This window comes from Chelonoidis abingdonii, chromosome 2, assembly GCF_003597395.2.
Source record: "Chelonoidis abingdonii isolate Lonesome George chromosome 2, CheloAbing_2.0, whole genome shotgun sequence".
Taxonomy (NCBI): domain Eukaryota; kingdom Metazoa; phylum Chordata; order Testudines; family Testudinidae; genus Chelonoidis; species Chelonoidis abingdonii.
This window is the reverse complement of record NC_133770.1, coordinates 45,930,871-45,945,766: the sequence shown is the minus strand read 5'-3', so window position 1 is coordinate 45,945,766 and position 14,896 is coordinate 45,930,871. Positions and strand designations below refer to the sequence as shown.

General features: G+C 40.8%; 1 protein-coding gene across 2 annotated transcripts in view; it reads left to right on the top strand.

The window, feature by feature from the left end:
- Positions 1-2,842, top strand: part of STEAP4 (STEAP4 metalloreductase) — a 32,495-nt gene extending 29,653 nt beyond the window's left edge. For both annotated transcript variants that reach the window (XM_032793380.2, XM_032793382.2), the window contains exon 5: positions 1,662-2,842. In XM_032793380.2, coding sequence (XP_032649271.1) covers positions 1,662-1,931 — 270 coding nt within the window. In that variant the 3' untranslated portion in view covers positions 1,932-2,842. The remainder of the gene's footprint in view (positions 1-1,661) is intronic.
- The last annotated feature ends 12,054 nt before the right edge of the window (positions 2,843-14,896 follow it).

Genomic DNA, 14,896 nt, shown 5'->3' with positions numbered 1-14,896 from the left:
AGTTAGCTCATATTTCATTGCCACATTTGCCTCATTTTCAAACACAGCAATTGGACATCATAGGTCCCAGGATTTGAAAATCAAGACTTACATATTAGTACTGGTGCTATTGTACATCTGTAAAGGAATGCAGTGTATGATTAAAGGGTACTGTTTCTTTAAGGGGACAGGCTGGAGCGCAAAGCTTGGGAATAATCAAAGAAGCCCTGGCAGGGCTGAGATCTCTAAAAGGAACAGGAAGCACAGGGTGTCAGGTAGGCTGAAGTGAATGACAGTTGTTCTAATAGGCACTAGGAGAGAGACTTGGAATGGATTCAGAGATTTGGGAGTGGACTTTAAGTTTGGGCAGCTTGAACCAGAGCCTGATGAGCTATTTGTTGTAAAGGTTCCTGGGCTGAAGCCTTTTTAAAGGGGCACATGCTATTTTGTTTAAAAAAATATTTGCTTCTTCTTGCCTGGGCTGTTAAACTGAAATCTACTGCTGTCCTGCTTGGGGCAATCAAGGTAGGGCACTCCAGCAGTGTTGCGCTGGGCTGCAAGGGGTTGTTCATTGACTGCCTGCACCTTTACAGCATCCTAGTCAGATGAGAAATTTATGCTCCATTTATGGAAGAGAATTTAAGGCTACAAAATGGTTTTAATCTGTAAACTATAAAATGGTTAGTCAACTGAGGTGGTCAGCAATGGGGAACTTTTTTGAGCACAAAGTATCAACATTTAATTTTGTATAATGCCATCACGTGCCAACCTTAGCCAGGCTGAAATTGCCCCTGCTCATGTGCACTTGTTCTTTCTGCCTCCTCTTCAGCCCCTTTATGCCTCTACTCCATCTTTGACCCTTTCCCTATCTCTGTGTTTGAATTCTCTTGTCAGTCTGTCAATGGCACTCATCTGGCACTTGATCGCATTATCTGCCCCTACTGCTTACTTGTCCTGACACTGGTCGTCCCACCTACAAAGGTGTGGGCCATCCACACTGCTAGTCCTACCTCACCAGATATCAGGGAACCAGTGGGGCATATCACAGCTTGTTTGGCTGCATAAGCAGTCATCCCTGCTGCTACAAATCCTGCCTCCCCACTCCGTGTTGGACACCTATAGGGAGCCTGCCTTTCCTCTAGTGCGTCACCTGTTCTAAGGTCCAGCTCATGTGCAAGCACAACTGGTAAACCATGGCACATGATATCATGTGGGTATAAATAGTACAACCCTGGTGACAGTGCAACACTGATAACTGTGAGCACTTGGTTCATAGGAAGCATTGTGGCCACTGGTTGGCTTCAATGCATGCATTCTGGGCCACGGGGGGAAAGTCTACTGTTGAGGAAGTTTTGGTGTATTGAAGAAACTCAGATGATATGAAAACTCTTGTTGGACTATCATTATGGCCTCTAAAAAGCTAGGGCCTCTGAATTAATTTTCACCAATTTTCATGAAAATTACAACCAGATGGATGTAGGTGTGACCTAGCAAAAATTATCAGAATTGCCAAGCAAACGTTTTGAGAAGTAAAAAGCTTTGGTTAAGAATATAAAGCAATTTCACCTAGACAGTCTCAGTTCATTCCCAATTTTGGTTATATCCCAGTAGTTTATAAATAGCATTTACTGTAAAGTTTATTTTACAATCTTAACTGATGCTCTTTTTTTCCCTCCCAATAGTCCAAACTGGGATACCTGACACTGATTTTGTGCACAGCACATACACTGGTCTACGGTGGAAAGAGATTCTTGAACCCTTCACTGTATAGATGGTATCTTCCTGCAGCATATATGCTTTCTCTCATTGTTCCTTGCATTGTCCTGGCCATTAAATTTGTTCTAATATTCCCGTGTATAGACCAACCACTCACACAAATTCGACAGGGCTGGGAGAGGAACTCCAAAGGTTCAAAACAATCATACTGCAATGATAGCAAGTCAGCAGTATAATCAGTTAGTAAACACCCAATCTGTATATCATTGCAATGTCTCAAAAACTTAAACTTTTATATTAATGTCCTTTCCCAGTTTTATGTGCAGGAAAAGGCAAAAAGGAGGAAACTTTGCCAGGACTGAGCAATTTATCGATATAAAAAATGACCCAGGGCCAATCTTAAACACAAATGAAGCCAGTAGCCACTGAGAATGCTCTGTGACCCATGAGCTGGCGTCATCTCCCTCTCATTCATACTATAAACTCACTGCTAGTCTGCTCTTCCCACTCTCCTGGCATCAAGACCGGAGGAAGAAACTCTGTCTGATTTCCCTCCTTTTATTAGTATGGAATCCCACTCTGGATAGGGCACCACCAGTTGTTAGGCTGGCCCTGCCTGGACCATGGGCAAAGAGGAGCTCAGCTCTTTGACAGCTTTGCTTGCTCTCCATTAACCTCTGTTTCAGTAGAGGTCTATAGCTACACTGTATGTATACCTTAGATAACTGGCCACGTTTTGTTCGGGTTGTGCACAGAAATTTTATTCTCGGAAGTGGTTGGGCCAGTGGTCCTTGCTACACTGGACTACTGCAAACTCAGGCATCAGGCTGCTGGGAAGTGGGGAGGAAAGAGACTTTCCAAAATCATTTGATAAGGAAAGTGGTGCAAGGAAAAGAAAGACCTTGGTTATGATGGTTACAAATGTGCGTTTCTCCATCTAGTGCAAATGAAGAGTGACCAGTGATTGAGATTGTGATTATGCTGCATTCTCAAGTTAAATCAATTAGTCATTTTGCTTAATATGAATTTGTGACTAAATTTGTTTAGTCTGTGCTTGTAATGAGTTATAATCACTGATGTAATATGCTGTTTTATTGGAATTTTGTGGTATAAGTTCAATAAAGATGAGGTCTTTTGCTTTCCAAAATCCTGGGGTTCAATATGACCAAGTGTTGCTCAGCAGCAGTTATACTGTGCATATTTCAGTGACAATGAAGCAAATCCTTAAAATAATTGACGTCTGAGAGTCATGTTGGGGATCCTGTAATGCAGAAGGACTGTAAGTGCTCTATAGATTTATGCTTAGCCACCAAGTCACCTGTGAGTGACCATGCTGCTGATAAACAGGGAGCAGATGGTGAATGATGACTTTGTGCTAGAATTGGGGTGACTAGAGAAACCATCAGACCTCTTTGCAGTGGGAGGGAGAAGAAAAGAATGAATAATGGGTTTTAACAGGAACAGACTTGCTCACCAACTCTTCTGTCTTCTCCCCACTGTTTCAGTGACAAGATAAACACATACAAATGGGTAATTGTAATCATGAAATCACTAATTGAAATTTCAAATGGGTACTATCAACTAGGCCAGAATAAACAAACAATCATTATCTGACACTTTCCAAAACCTTCACAATATTGGAGTAATTTTGCTCCACTACATCCACCATAAAGAAAAAAGTACTTATGTACTTGACTCCTAAAAAAGTGTAGGACTGATGGTGGAATGATAAACGAGAAAAATGTATTAGTGACTGGCCCAGCCAGATTCCTTATGTCTAGTTTAACACCAGTGTTATCCACCTACTAACTACAGTCACTAGTAACGGGTGCAAACCTCAAGGTGTATTAAGCTATATGTACCATTGGTGCAATTAAGAAGTTTTCTTTCCCCTTTTAACTGATAGGTGAGGGTCCATTTAAAGTTGTTTCAAATTAATGTTATGAAAATAATGACTGAAAAAAGTGCAAAGGTCACAGTCCTACCTCAATGTCCTTTTGGCTAAGTAAAAATACAGACAAGATTATCCTTAAAATTCAACCCTCTCACACTCCAAGTGTAAAGTGGCTGGCTGTGGGGAGAAGAAAAGCTGAAAAGAAACAAGTAATGGATACGTAGAAATCTTACAAACTTACAGTTCAGGGACAAATTCTGCCTTCAGTAACACCTGTGTCAACAGAGTTATTTCAGACTAACAAAGGACAGAAATATTTCCAAGATAGACCAATTGCTTGTGTTGCTTGTAACTTCAGGAAATTACTGTTAAGAGCTCTGCAAATATAGGTGCAATTTCAGGAATTCCCCTTTCTACCTGTCACTGCAAAACTCCTAGGAAATTATCTCTGGGCTAGAGTATAAACTTCATCAATAAGAGCCAAGTAACAAAACTCCAGTAGCTCTGATTTATCAAATACAAATATAGTGTGTACTTCATTGCCCCTTGTTTTAGGAAACAGGGTTCCACAGGTGCCAACTTTTCATTGTGCCAGAGGGTGCTCAACACCCGGCTTTGCCCCAGACCCCGCCCCGACTCCATCCTTTTCCTGAAGGCCCTATCCCACCTCTTTCCAACCCCTCTCCACCCCTGCCCTGCCTCTTCCCACTCCGTTCTGCCCCCTTCCTCCAAGCGCACCACATCCTCACTCCTCCCCATTTCCTCCCAGCCTCCTGCATGCCGCAAAACAGCCAATTGTGGTGGGTGGGAGGTGCAGGGAGGAAGGGAGAAGCACTGATTGGAGGGGCCACCGGTGGGCAGGAGGCGCTGGGGGGAGGGAGAGGCCCTGGTAGGGGGACTGCCAGTAGGTGCTTAGCACCCACCATTTTTTTCCCCCTGGGTGCTCCAGCCCCAAAGCACCCATGTAATCAGCCCCTATGCAGGGTTCTACGTACAGGGTTCTTTGTGTCAGGGTACTGAATACAAGGGCCAAATCCTGTAGTCTTTACTCAGGCAAAACTGCCACTGCAAAGCAATCCCTCTTAGTACAAAACTACAGCTGCTGGATTTCATACAATCTTTATACTCAGTAAAGCTGTCACAGATTCACAGGATCAGTGCTATAGCCCCAACTTTGGAATAGCCTCTGGGAGGACCCCACTCCTTCTTCAGGGTAAGCTGCACAACTTCATTGCCTCCTTAGACTGGATCTCTGAGCCTTCAGCACTCCTGTTTCACATCATGAGCGCTGTTCAGCAAGTTCCACTGAGGCAGGCCCCGAGTGAGATTTGTACAGTCTTAAGGAACAATGCACTTCCGCAAGCACCTGCAGTCACACTCCACCAGCATTGTGAAACAATAGGGTTTATTAGAACACAGCATAGGAAGACTTTGGTTAGCATAGAGAAATGAAGGTTATAGAACAGTCCATTCTGGGTAGCCAGAGCCCAGGGAAGCTGCAGCGAGCCCCCATTATTCAAGCTCTGTCTGTCCCTCTGTCTGATTTCCTATGTCAGACTCCTGTGCCCCTGACTGCTTCCCAAAGCTGACCCTTAAGTTCCACCTCACCCAAGTTCTTTGTCCCCAAGCTGGAGAGATGCAGCTTGAAGTCCATATCTCTCTGGATCTTTGGTTCCTAGGTGTCCAGGTCCAGGCAACTGGATTTGACATTGTCTTCTCAAGAGCTCCATTGATATGGGGTCTAAGGCTCCAGAAAGTGAGTCACCCTTTGCACTTGTGTCTTAGCTTTCCCCAGGAACAAACAGTTCCTTTTCACCCACTAGGTCACAATGCAGCATATAGGGGACACTGAGGCACATCATTAAAATATTACAAAAAATTCCCACTTCATCACACAAGCTAAATAGTACCACCAAATGAAGTAAGACCATGGAATATACACTTTGCCTCATGGGGAGACTGAGGGTAGGGGGCCCTTTCTGTAAAGATTGATATCAAATTTGTTTTGTTACTAGTATACGAACAAAAATCATTCCATTTATTTAAAGTGAGACATATTTTTACTAAGGGTTTGTCTATACGAGGAAGTTAGTCCAGAGTTGCTAGTATGCTTTAATTTCATACCCTAACTTTCTGCCTCTGTGACTGTTCTTACGGCACATTACAAGTGCTCTTGAGTAGTTTAACTTAATGTGCTTCCAAAGTGCACTAAACCCCTGCACACAAAGGCACTCTCAGTGGTCAGTAAGCATGTCCACACGGGGAGTTAGTGCACAGTACCTCCCTTACATTACCTAGTGGGGCCTTTTTCCGCATGTAGACAAGTCCTGTGATGTTTCATAGCTGTAGTCTGCAATTTTCTCTTTAGTCTGAGTTCTTTTGCATTACTCCAGCTGGAATCAGACTAAAGGAGTAAAGCCCCAGAATCTGATGTGGTCAACCCAATAAATAATTACATCTCTTTTAGTGCTGGGGATGGTGAAAAGTAATGTGCGTGCAGGCAGCACTAAGGGATTGATCCAAAGCCCTTTGACTGATAGGGAATGGTCCAGGGATGTTTCCTGTAAAAGTTTTTTCAAATCTTCGCAAGGGACCGGGTGGTGGAACTGCCCTCCAGCGGGACATATTTTTCCTGTCTGAGCTGAAATGATTTCATATCCTGTTGCCCTTGGGCAGAATTTATTACCAGAACATTTTAACAGAAATCGTAATGTGTAAGTATATTTATTTTTCTATAGTAATCTTTACATATTTGAACTATTTCATAACAACTTTAAAACAATAATGGTCAGCTGTGTAAAACAGCACCTGTACATTGTACATATAATTATTGGCTGAGTTTTAAATATGTCAAGTATGTTAGAAGTGTTATTAAATTAAGAGCATATAGATTTTGGAATGGATGTGTGCTGTTCATCTCTCAGAAGCCTAGAAAAGCCCGTGTGTGCACAAGTGTCTCATGCCCTCTTATGACTCCATACTGTAACAGCACATTAGCTTTCTGACTACAATGTTAAATCCAAATCAATGAATGGGTGCTTTAGAAAATGTGAAATGCAGCCCTTTAAGCAATCGTTAAAATAGAAGACTAGAATACTGGTGAAATTTAAAGACTACATGGAGATCAGCACCACAAGCCAGGTTTGGGTTTCACAGCATGAGAATGCTTTACTCTGATGAACAGGGAGCAGCATAAGATCTTTTTAAAAATCTACATACAGAACAGTAGATGTGACTTCGGTTTGCTTTTGCCTTTTTACCAGTAAATGTTAGGAATATGTTTAGGGAATATCTGTTGGAACCAATACAATAATACTTTCCTATTAGTAACAAGACCTGAAAACATTTTAATTGCATCAACTGTGTGTGGGGCTTGAGACATTTCGCAGTGTCATGTATGCACCAGAGCCTGGTACTGCAGTTGACACATGGATAATAGTGCTGTTGGGACTACTGATAATTTGGCTGGGTCAATCACTAGTTACATTTGGTTCCATTACGATTACACTACCAGTCCCACAGTTTGCACCCTATTTTACCCTCACACAAGATCTTATGCAGGCTACAAATGTACATCTCTGAAATTCTTCCTAGCATCTGAATTCCTTGGCCATAACTTTCTAACCCTTGTTTCTAGGTTCAATCTCTCATTCCAAATCCAAATTTTGACTTCTCTGGAGTCTTTCTGTAATGAACCCGCTTCTCCTGCTTGTCATGGTTTTCTCAGGGCCTCATTATTGTCACCATCTATTAGACAAGGTGAATTAGAGAAGTGTACCTCGTCCCAAATACAATGACCTCTTCAGACTCACCAACCCAGATACTGGAGTGATGAGTGGTATAAATAGGTAGATGGAACAATTTTTCTTAATATGCTGCCCCTGATCAGAAACATCTTATTTTTTACCCCTCTCTGCTGTTATTTGCTAAAATTAGCATGTTATTAAGTCTTTAACACACAAACAATAGCCTCTGTTCGTTTCCTTTTTCACACACTCCTAAAGCTTTTCTTTAGTTCAACTTTTTTTTCCATTTTATTTGCTTTTTCCTCTGATCCACCACTTGTTTCTAATCCTGTCTGATAAACTGAACAGTTCTTTCATTAAAAGGAAATCTACAACTCCCAAGAGGCACTTGTGTATGACATCAGTTAGACAAATAGCACATATCTCACAGTAATGGTTGGTCTAACAATGTTCTCGATTTTGGTGGCCCAGAATTGCCCTAAAGATGTGGTATAGACATTTTCACATAAATGATGCCCCAGACAAGACTACGGCCATTGAACTATTGATTTCTGAGGAGGGATATTACTGCTATAAAACACAGCACTACAGAGCCCTGAAAAAATACAATTAATCACGTGCTGACCACAGGGTTGTGTGAACCTAGTAACTTATCAGAAGCATGCAAACCCAAACTGGCATTTTCAGTTCATGTGTGTTCATAGTCCGCCAGGTTTGCTTAGCTTGGGGCTCATTCAGACACAAACCCTCTAAACACATCTTGTTGAAACTTAATATCTGAGTCTCCTCTCACATACATGGATTTAAATCAGGAATAATTCTACTGAAATCAATAGAGACACATCTACGTGAAACTGGTGAAGACAAACCATTGCCCTTTAGCATTTTACAGTGCCCTTATTTTCCTACATTTTTCATGAGTGACCAACTGCCCCTCTCTCTGTATCCAGCTCGTCAGAGAGTTCACTAAGTAGTTCCTCTGCCATCCTGCCTTTTCTCAAAGAAAATCCGAAGGTCTATTTATTAAGTCCCCAAAGAACCAAATGGGAAAATGACCAGATGACTACTCCCAAAGACATCAAGAAGGGATAGCCACCACCTTCACAAAATACAGAAAAGTGAGGGTAATTTTTAGGAGAATGACTGGAAGAGAAGAGGTCCATGATAACAGGGGATGGACCAACCCTGAAATAAAAAATGCCCTAAACTAGATCCATATTTGAGAACCTGTGATAATATTAGAGTCTCTAATAAAATATGAAACAAAGCAAATGTCTCCCATTTTCATGTTTTATTATCAGAGAATCATAGAAAAGTAGGTCTGGAAGGGACCTTGAGAGATCACCTAATCCTTCCCATTGCACTGAAATACACCCAAAATATACTTAGACCATCCCTGACAGCTGTTTGTCTAACCTGTTTTTAAAATTCTCCGAGACTGGGATTCCACAACCTCCCTGAGTAATCTATTCCAGTACTGAAATATTCTTACAGTTTGAAAGTTTTTCCCAATATCTACCCTAACTCTCCCTTCTTGTCCTACCTTCAGTGTACATGGAGAACAACTGATCACAGCCTGCTTTATAACATCCCTTCCCAGATCTGATATCAGGTCCTCCTTCCCCCCAGTCTTCTTTTCTCAAGACTAAACATGACTAGATGTTTTAACCTTTCTTCATACATCATTTTTTATCTTTTTTGTTTCTTTCCTCTGGACTCTCTTCAATTTGTCCACATCTTTCTAAAAAGTGTGGTGCCCAAAACTGGAACACAATACTTCAGCTGAGGCCTCACTACTACTGAGAAGAGCAGAACAGTTACCTCCTGGCTTACATATAACTCTTCAGTTAATACACCACATAATGATATCAACCTTTTTCATAACTGGATCACATTGTTGCCTCATTCAATTTGTAATCTAGTATAATAGTATAATCAATTATACTAGATTACTTTCTGCAGTACTGCTGCCTAGCCAGTTATTATTTGTATTTGTGCATTTGATTTTTCCTTCCTAAGTATAGTCCTTTGCACTTGTCTTTATTGAATTTCATCTTGTTGATTTCAGACCACTTTTCCAATTTATCAAACGCCTTTTAAATTATAATCTTGCCCTCCAGAGTGCATGGGACCCCTTTCACCTTGGTGTCAGCCACAAATTTTATACGTGTACTCTCTACTCCATTATCCAAGTAATTAAGGAAAATATTGATTATCATCAAACCATGGACAGACTTCTGCATGACCCCAATAGATATACTTCACCAGTTTGACAATGAACCATTGATACCTACTCTGAATATTGTCTTTCAACTAGTTATGCACCCACCTACTAGTAATTTAATCTAGATCACATTTCCCTAGTTTGCTTATGAGAATGTCCTGAGGGACTGTCAAAAGTCTTACTAAAATTAAGATACAACGTGTCTACTGCTTCTCCCCATCTGTTAGGACAACAACCATGTCAAAGAAGACAATTAGTTTGATTTGGCATGATTAGTTCTTGGTATAACCATGCTGCCTTTTATTTATCACCCAATTATCCATAGGTGTTTACAAATGGATTGTTTAATCGTTTGTTTCAGTAGCTTTCCAGTATCAAAGTTGGGTGAGTGAACTATAATTTCCTGCATCTTCATTGTTCCCTTTTTAAAGATAGATGCTATGTTTGCTTTTCTGCAGTTCTCACCTGTCCAATATGAGTTCTTGAAGATAATCACTAGTGGTTCCAACATTGCTTTAGCTAGTTCCTTAAGTAACCCAGGAGAAATTTCATCAAGTCTTGCCAACTTGAATACATCTAGCTTATTTAAATATTCTTTAATCTGTTCTTTCCCTATTCAGGCTTGTGTTTCTTTCCTCTCCTTATTAATGTTAATTATGTTAAGCATCTGGTCACAATTAATCTTTTTAGTAAAGACCAAAATAAAATAAACATTAAACTCCTCAGACTTTTTGGTGTTGTTCAATATTAGGTGTCTTTTCCCACTAAGTAGTGGACCCTCTCTTTCCTTCATCTATCTCTTGATCCTAATGTATATATGGAACTGCTTCTTATTGTCTTTTATGTCTCTTGCTAAGTGTAACTCATTTTGTGCCTCAGTCTTTTTTATTTTGTTCCTACATGTTTGCACTATTGTTTTGCACTATTCTCATCCTTAGCAATTTGTCCATGTTTCCATTTTTTGTAGAATTCCTTTTTGATTTTCAGGTCATTAAAGAGATCTTTATGCAGCCATAAGAGCCTCTTACTATTCTTCCTATTTTTCCTTTGAATCAGGATAATTTGCTGTTGTGCCTTTAATATTGTCTCTTTGAGAAACTGCCAGTTGTCCTGAAATCCTTTTTCCCTTAGATATTTTTCCCAAAGGACCATGCCTAGCAGTTCTTTGAGTTTGTTAAAGTCTGCTTTTTTGAAGTCCATTGCCCTTATTCTGCTACTCTCATTCCTTCCTTTCCTTAGAATAATATAGTCTATTATTTCAAATCACAAAGTAGCCTTCTACCTTCAGAACTGGCAATCAATTCCTCCCTGTTAGTCAGAATCAGATCTAAAACAACTGTCCCCTGGTTATCCCCTGGTTATTTCCACCACCTTTCCAAAAAAGAAGTTGTCCCCAACATATTCCAAGAACTTTTTTGGACATTTTGTGTTCTGCTGTATTATGATATTTAGTACATGCCTATCTGACAATATTAACATTCTAAAATCTTTCACCCAGTTCTTAGAGCACATGACATACCATAATTACAGGCCAGACTATCTCTGTTTGTTATGGATACAAACAATGAAAAACAGATCTGTGTGGTGCTCTAAGCTGTGTTTCTGGTCCTGAAGAACATTCATGCCATTTGTCTTGAGAAGGACAAGAAGAAATGGAAAAAACGTTGAGGAACTCTGCCAAACATCTAAGGAGAATCTATCTGACATATAAGAAGGCAAAACTCTTACATATACACAGGAGTCTCTCTCATGTACTTAAATGACCCTAGTATCTGAGTACCTCACTATATTTTAATTTATTTGTCCTCACAACTCCTCAAAGAGGTAGGGAGGCACTATTAGCCCCATTTTATAGATCAAGAAGTGAGGCACAGAGAAGCTAAGTGATGTGCCCAAGGTCACACAGGAAGCCTGTGGCAGAGCTAGGAACTGAACATGTGTCTCTGTAGTGCGAGGCTAGCAACTCTGGACTCTCCTCTCTCAGTCAAAGGCCTTTGGATCGAGCCCTTATGTCACATTCCTGGTGCAATCCAGACCAGTGGAGGTTGTGTCACCATCTGCCCTGCAACTTTGGGTATCTCACAATGCTTTGCTGTTGTAGCTCCCAAGTAGGCCCCTCACAAATAGCCAAACAGCAGGCAGATCACACCCTGAGTGCCTGTGTATAGCTAGAGCCCTGGTCCAGCAGCTCTGACTCCAGCAGACTGTCAGCAACACACCAGCCACACCATGGCATCCAGCAGCCTTGGTTACCACCTGCAAAATGACCCCAACACATTCCCAGTCCTGAAATTTCCCCAAAACATGTGTTCTGCACTGTCCAGTCCTCTCCATTACAGTTCAGACATTAGCGGTCCATTGCCCCGGTAAGGGCTCAATTGACAACAGTTTGCCACTTTCACTGGAGTTAACAAACAATTCAGTTTAAACAGAGCACTGGATTAGTTTTGATTAAAAATGAAACAAATGTATTTAACTACAAAAAGAGGGTTTTTTAAGTGAGTACAAGTATAATGTCTTAAAGTCAAATAGTTTCAAGAGACATAAAGATAAAATGCTTTCTAGTAGCTAAAACTTAACGAACTAGACTTGGTTCAAGATAAAATCTTTATCACATGTTCCCAGCAACAGGGCTGGCCAAATTCTCAGGTCAGAACCCCTCCTAAAGTTCGAAGGCTTAGGGGTATGAAAGCGTGAGAGAGAGAAAGAATATGAATGAATACCTGGATGTTTTCACCCCTCAGTTTTACAGTCCAGTCACTCTTTGAAATGCATTTTCCTGGAGGTTACCCCTAGATAAATAGATACAGTTCCTTTCCACTGTGAGGATGGAGACATGGTGTCTCATGATAAGAGGTTCCATGTTGTTGTTTGTTAAAAGGCAGATATATCTGTTCCTGCCCCACTTCATTGCCAAAGAATGGCCACTTGACCGGTGATTGTCAATCAACTTTGACACTTGGCTACCGGTGTCACCTTGTCCTCTGCCTTTTTGAAATAGGTTTACTCCCTCCTCACACTTGTCTAGTAAACACAAGTTTTATCGAAACTATGAATTTCAGTCATAATTCCAACTTATGTTCATAACTTTACATAAAATGTAAATGTAATGCTATACACATTTCACCCTGATATTATTGACCAGCAAGTTATTGTTTTTTAAATGATACCTCACAAGGCATATTTTATACAAAGATTAATACAGTGCAGGGTATGAATACGGGGTGAATTCAGTCACACCTTAGTGCTGCCCTCACCCACCTTAATTTCCAGCAACCCTAACACCAAACAAGATGTTGTTCTTTATTGGTTTGAACACAGCAGACGTTGGGGTTGTCATAAACAGATAGCTAAGGGTTAATGGTTCTTTTACCTGTAAAGGGTTAACAAAGGGAACCAAACACCTGACCAGAGAACCAGTCAGGAAACAAGATTTTTCAAATCTCAAGGGAGGGAAGTTTTGGGTGTGTGTTCTTTGTCTCGTTCTGTTGCTCTCTAGTCTCTGAGGGGATCACTCTATCTCCAGGCTTTCTAATCTTCTGTTTCCAAGTTTTAACTACAAAGGTAGAAAGACAGTAGGCTTATATTGTTTTTGTATTTACATGTGTGTAGTTTGCTGGAATGTTTTAAATTGTATTTCTTTTTGGATAAGGCTGTTTATTCATTTTTTTTTCTTTTAAGCCATTAACCCTGTATATTGTCACCTTGATACAGAGACCATATTTATGTCTTTTCTTTCTTTTTTATAAAAGCTTTCTTTTTAAAACTTGTTGGATTTTTTTCCTTTTTTCCTAGTTGGGACTCAAGGAGATTGAGTCTGCAGCTCACCAGGGAATTGGTGGGAGGAATTGAAACAGGGGGATCTTCCAGGGTCATCCAGGGAGGAAGTAACGAGGAGACAAGGGGAGGAGGTTATTTCCCTTTGTTGTGAGACTCAGGGCATCTGAGTCTTGGGGTCCCCCAGGGAAGGGTTTGGGGAGACCAGAGTAAGCCAGGCACTGGAATTCCTGGCTGGTGGCAGCGCTATCAGATCTAAGCTGGTAATTAAGCTTGGAGGCTTTATGCAGGCACCCACACTGTGGACGCTAAAGTTCAGAATTGGGACTTATGCTTATGACAGCGGTTCTATTCCTTTAGACTTATTCCAGCTGGAGTAATGCAAAAACAACTCAGATGATTCAGAAAATTGCAAACTACAGCTACCAAACATCATAAGGCTTGTCTACATGAGGGGATAGCTAGTGCAGGCTACCTACTCTGCACAATTCCCCATGTGGACACTTATGCCACACTCATTGACTTTAAGGCCAGAACAGATCATCATGATCATCTAATCTGACCTCCTGCACATTGTAGACCCTCCCCCCTCACTCCTGTAATAGACCCCCTAACCTCTGGCTGAGTTACTGAAGTCCTCAAATCATGATTTAAAGACTTCAAGTTACAGAGACTCCACCATCTGCAAGTGACCCATGCCTCATGCTGCAGATGAAGGCAAAAAAACCCCAGGATTCCACTTGGGGGAAAATTCCTTCCCGATCCCAATATGGCAATCAGTTAGATCCTGAGCAAAACCCACCAGCCAAATATTTGGGAAAGGATTTTGAGAACTTGTCTACACAATTAGACTGCAGCGAACTGGGGTGAGACTCTACCTCTTACTAGCCAGCTGGGGTCTAACTGGTCATTGCACCCTGCTGAAGGATGTTAACAGCTCTTTACTGTGCTTTGAGCTAGTCCCTTTTCAAAGAGAACTAGATCTAAGCAACTTCCAACCACATTCGTTTTATTTTCAAGTAAAGTAAAACTAAATAAAAACATATTGATGAAGAACAAGGCATCCTTGCACATTGTAATTTCTTCAGTGCATTTGGAAATTGCTGTGGTTTGAAGGACAAGAAGAAAGCAATGAAGTACAGCATAATGCAACTTATGCACTGCATTTACTGTACTTTTGAGATATACAATTTTAGGAACTCCTCAATTCCCCATTAGTTTGTAAAACAGGGAGTCTATTGTAGTTCATACAATAATCTCAAAAATAATTGTCAAAGGGAGATCATCGTCAAATTGGGGTGTTTCTAATGAGCTTCTGTAGCAACTGGTTATAGGTCCAATGCTATTCAATACTTCTATTAAAAGATCTGGAGGTAAATATAAAACCACTGCTGATAAAATTTGCAGATGACACACAGATTAATGAGTGATGAGGAGGAGAAGAGAGTCATACAGAATGGTCTGGATCACTTGGTAAGCAGGGCTCATTCAAACAAAATGGGTTTTAATACAGTCGAATGTATCTAGGAATGAGGAACGCAGGCCATTCCTACAGAGTGG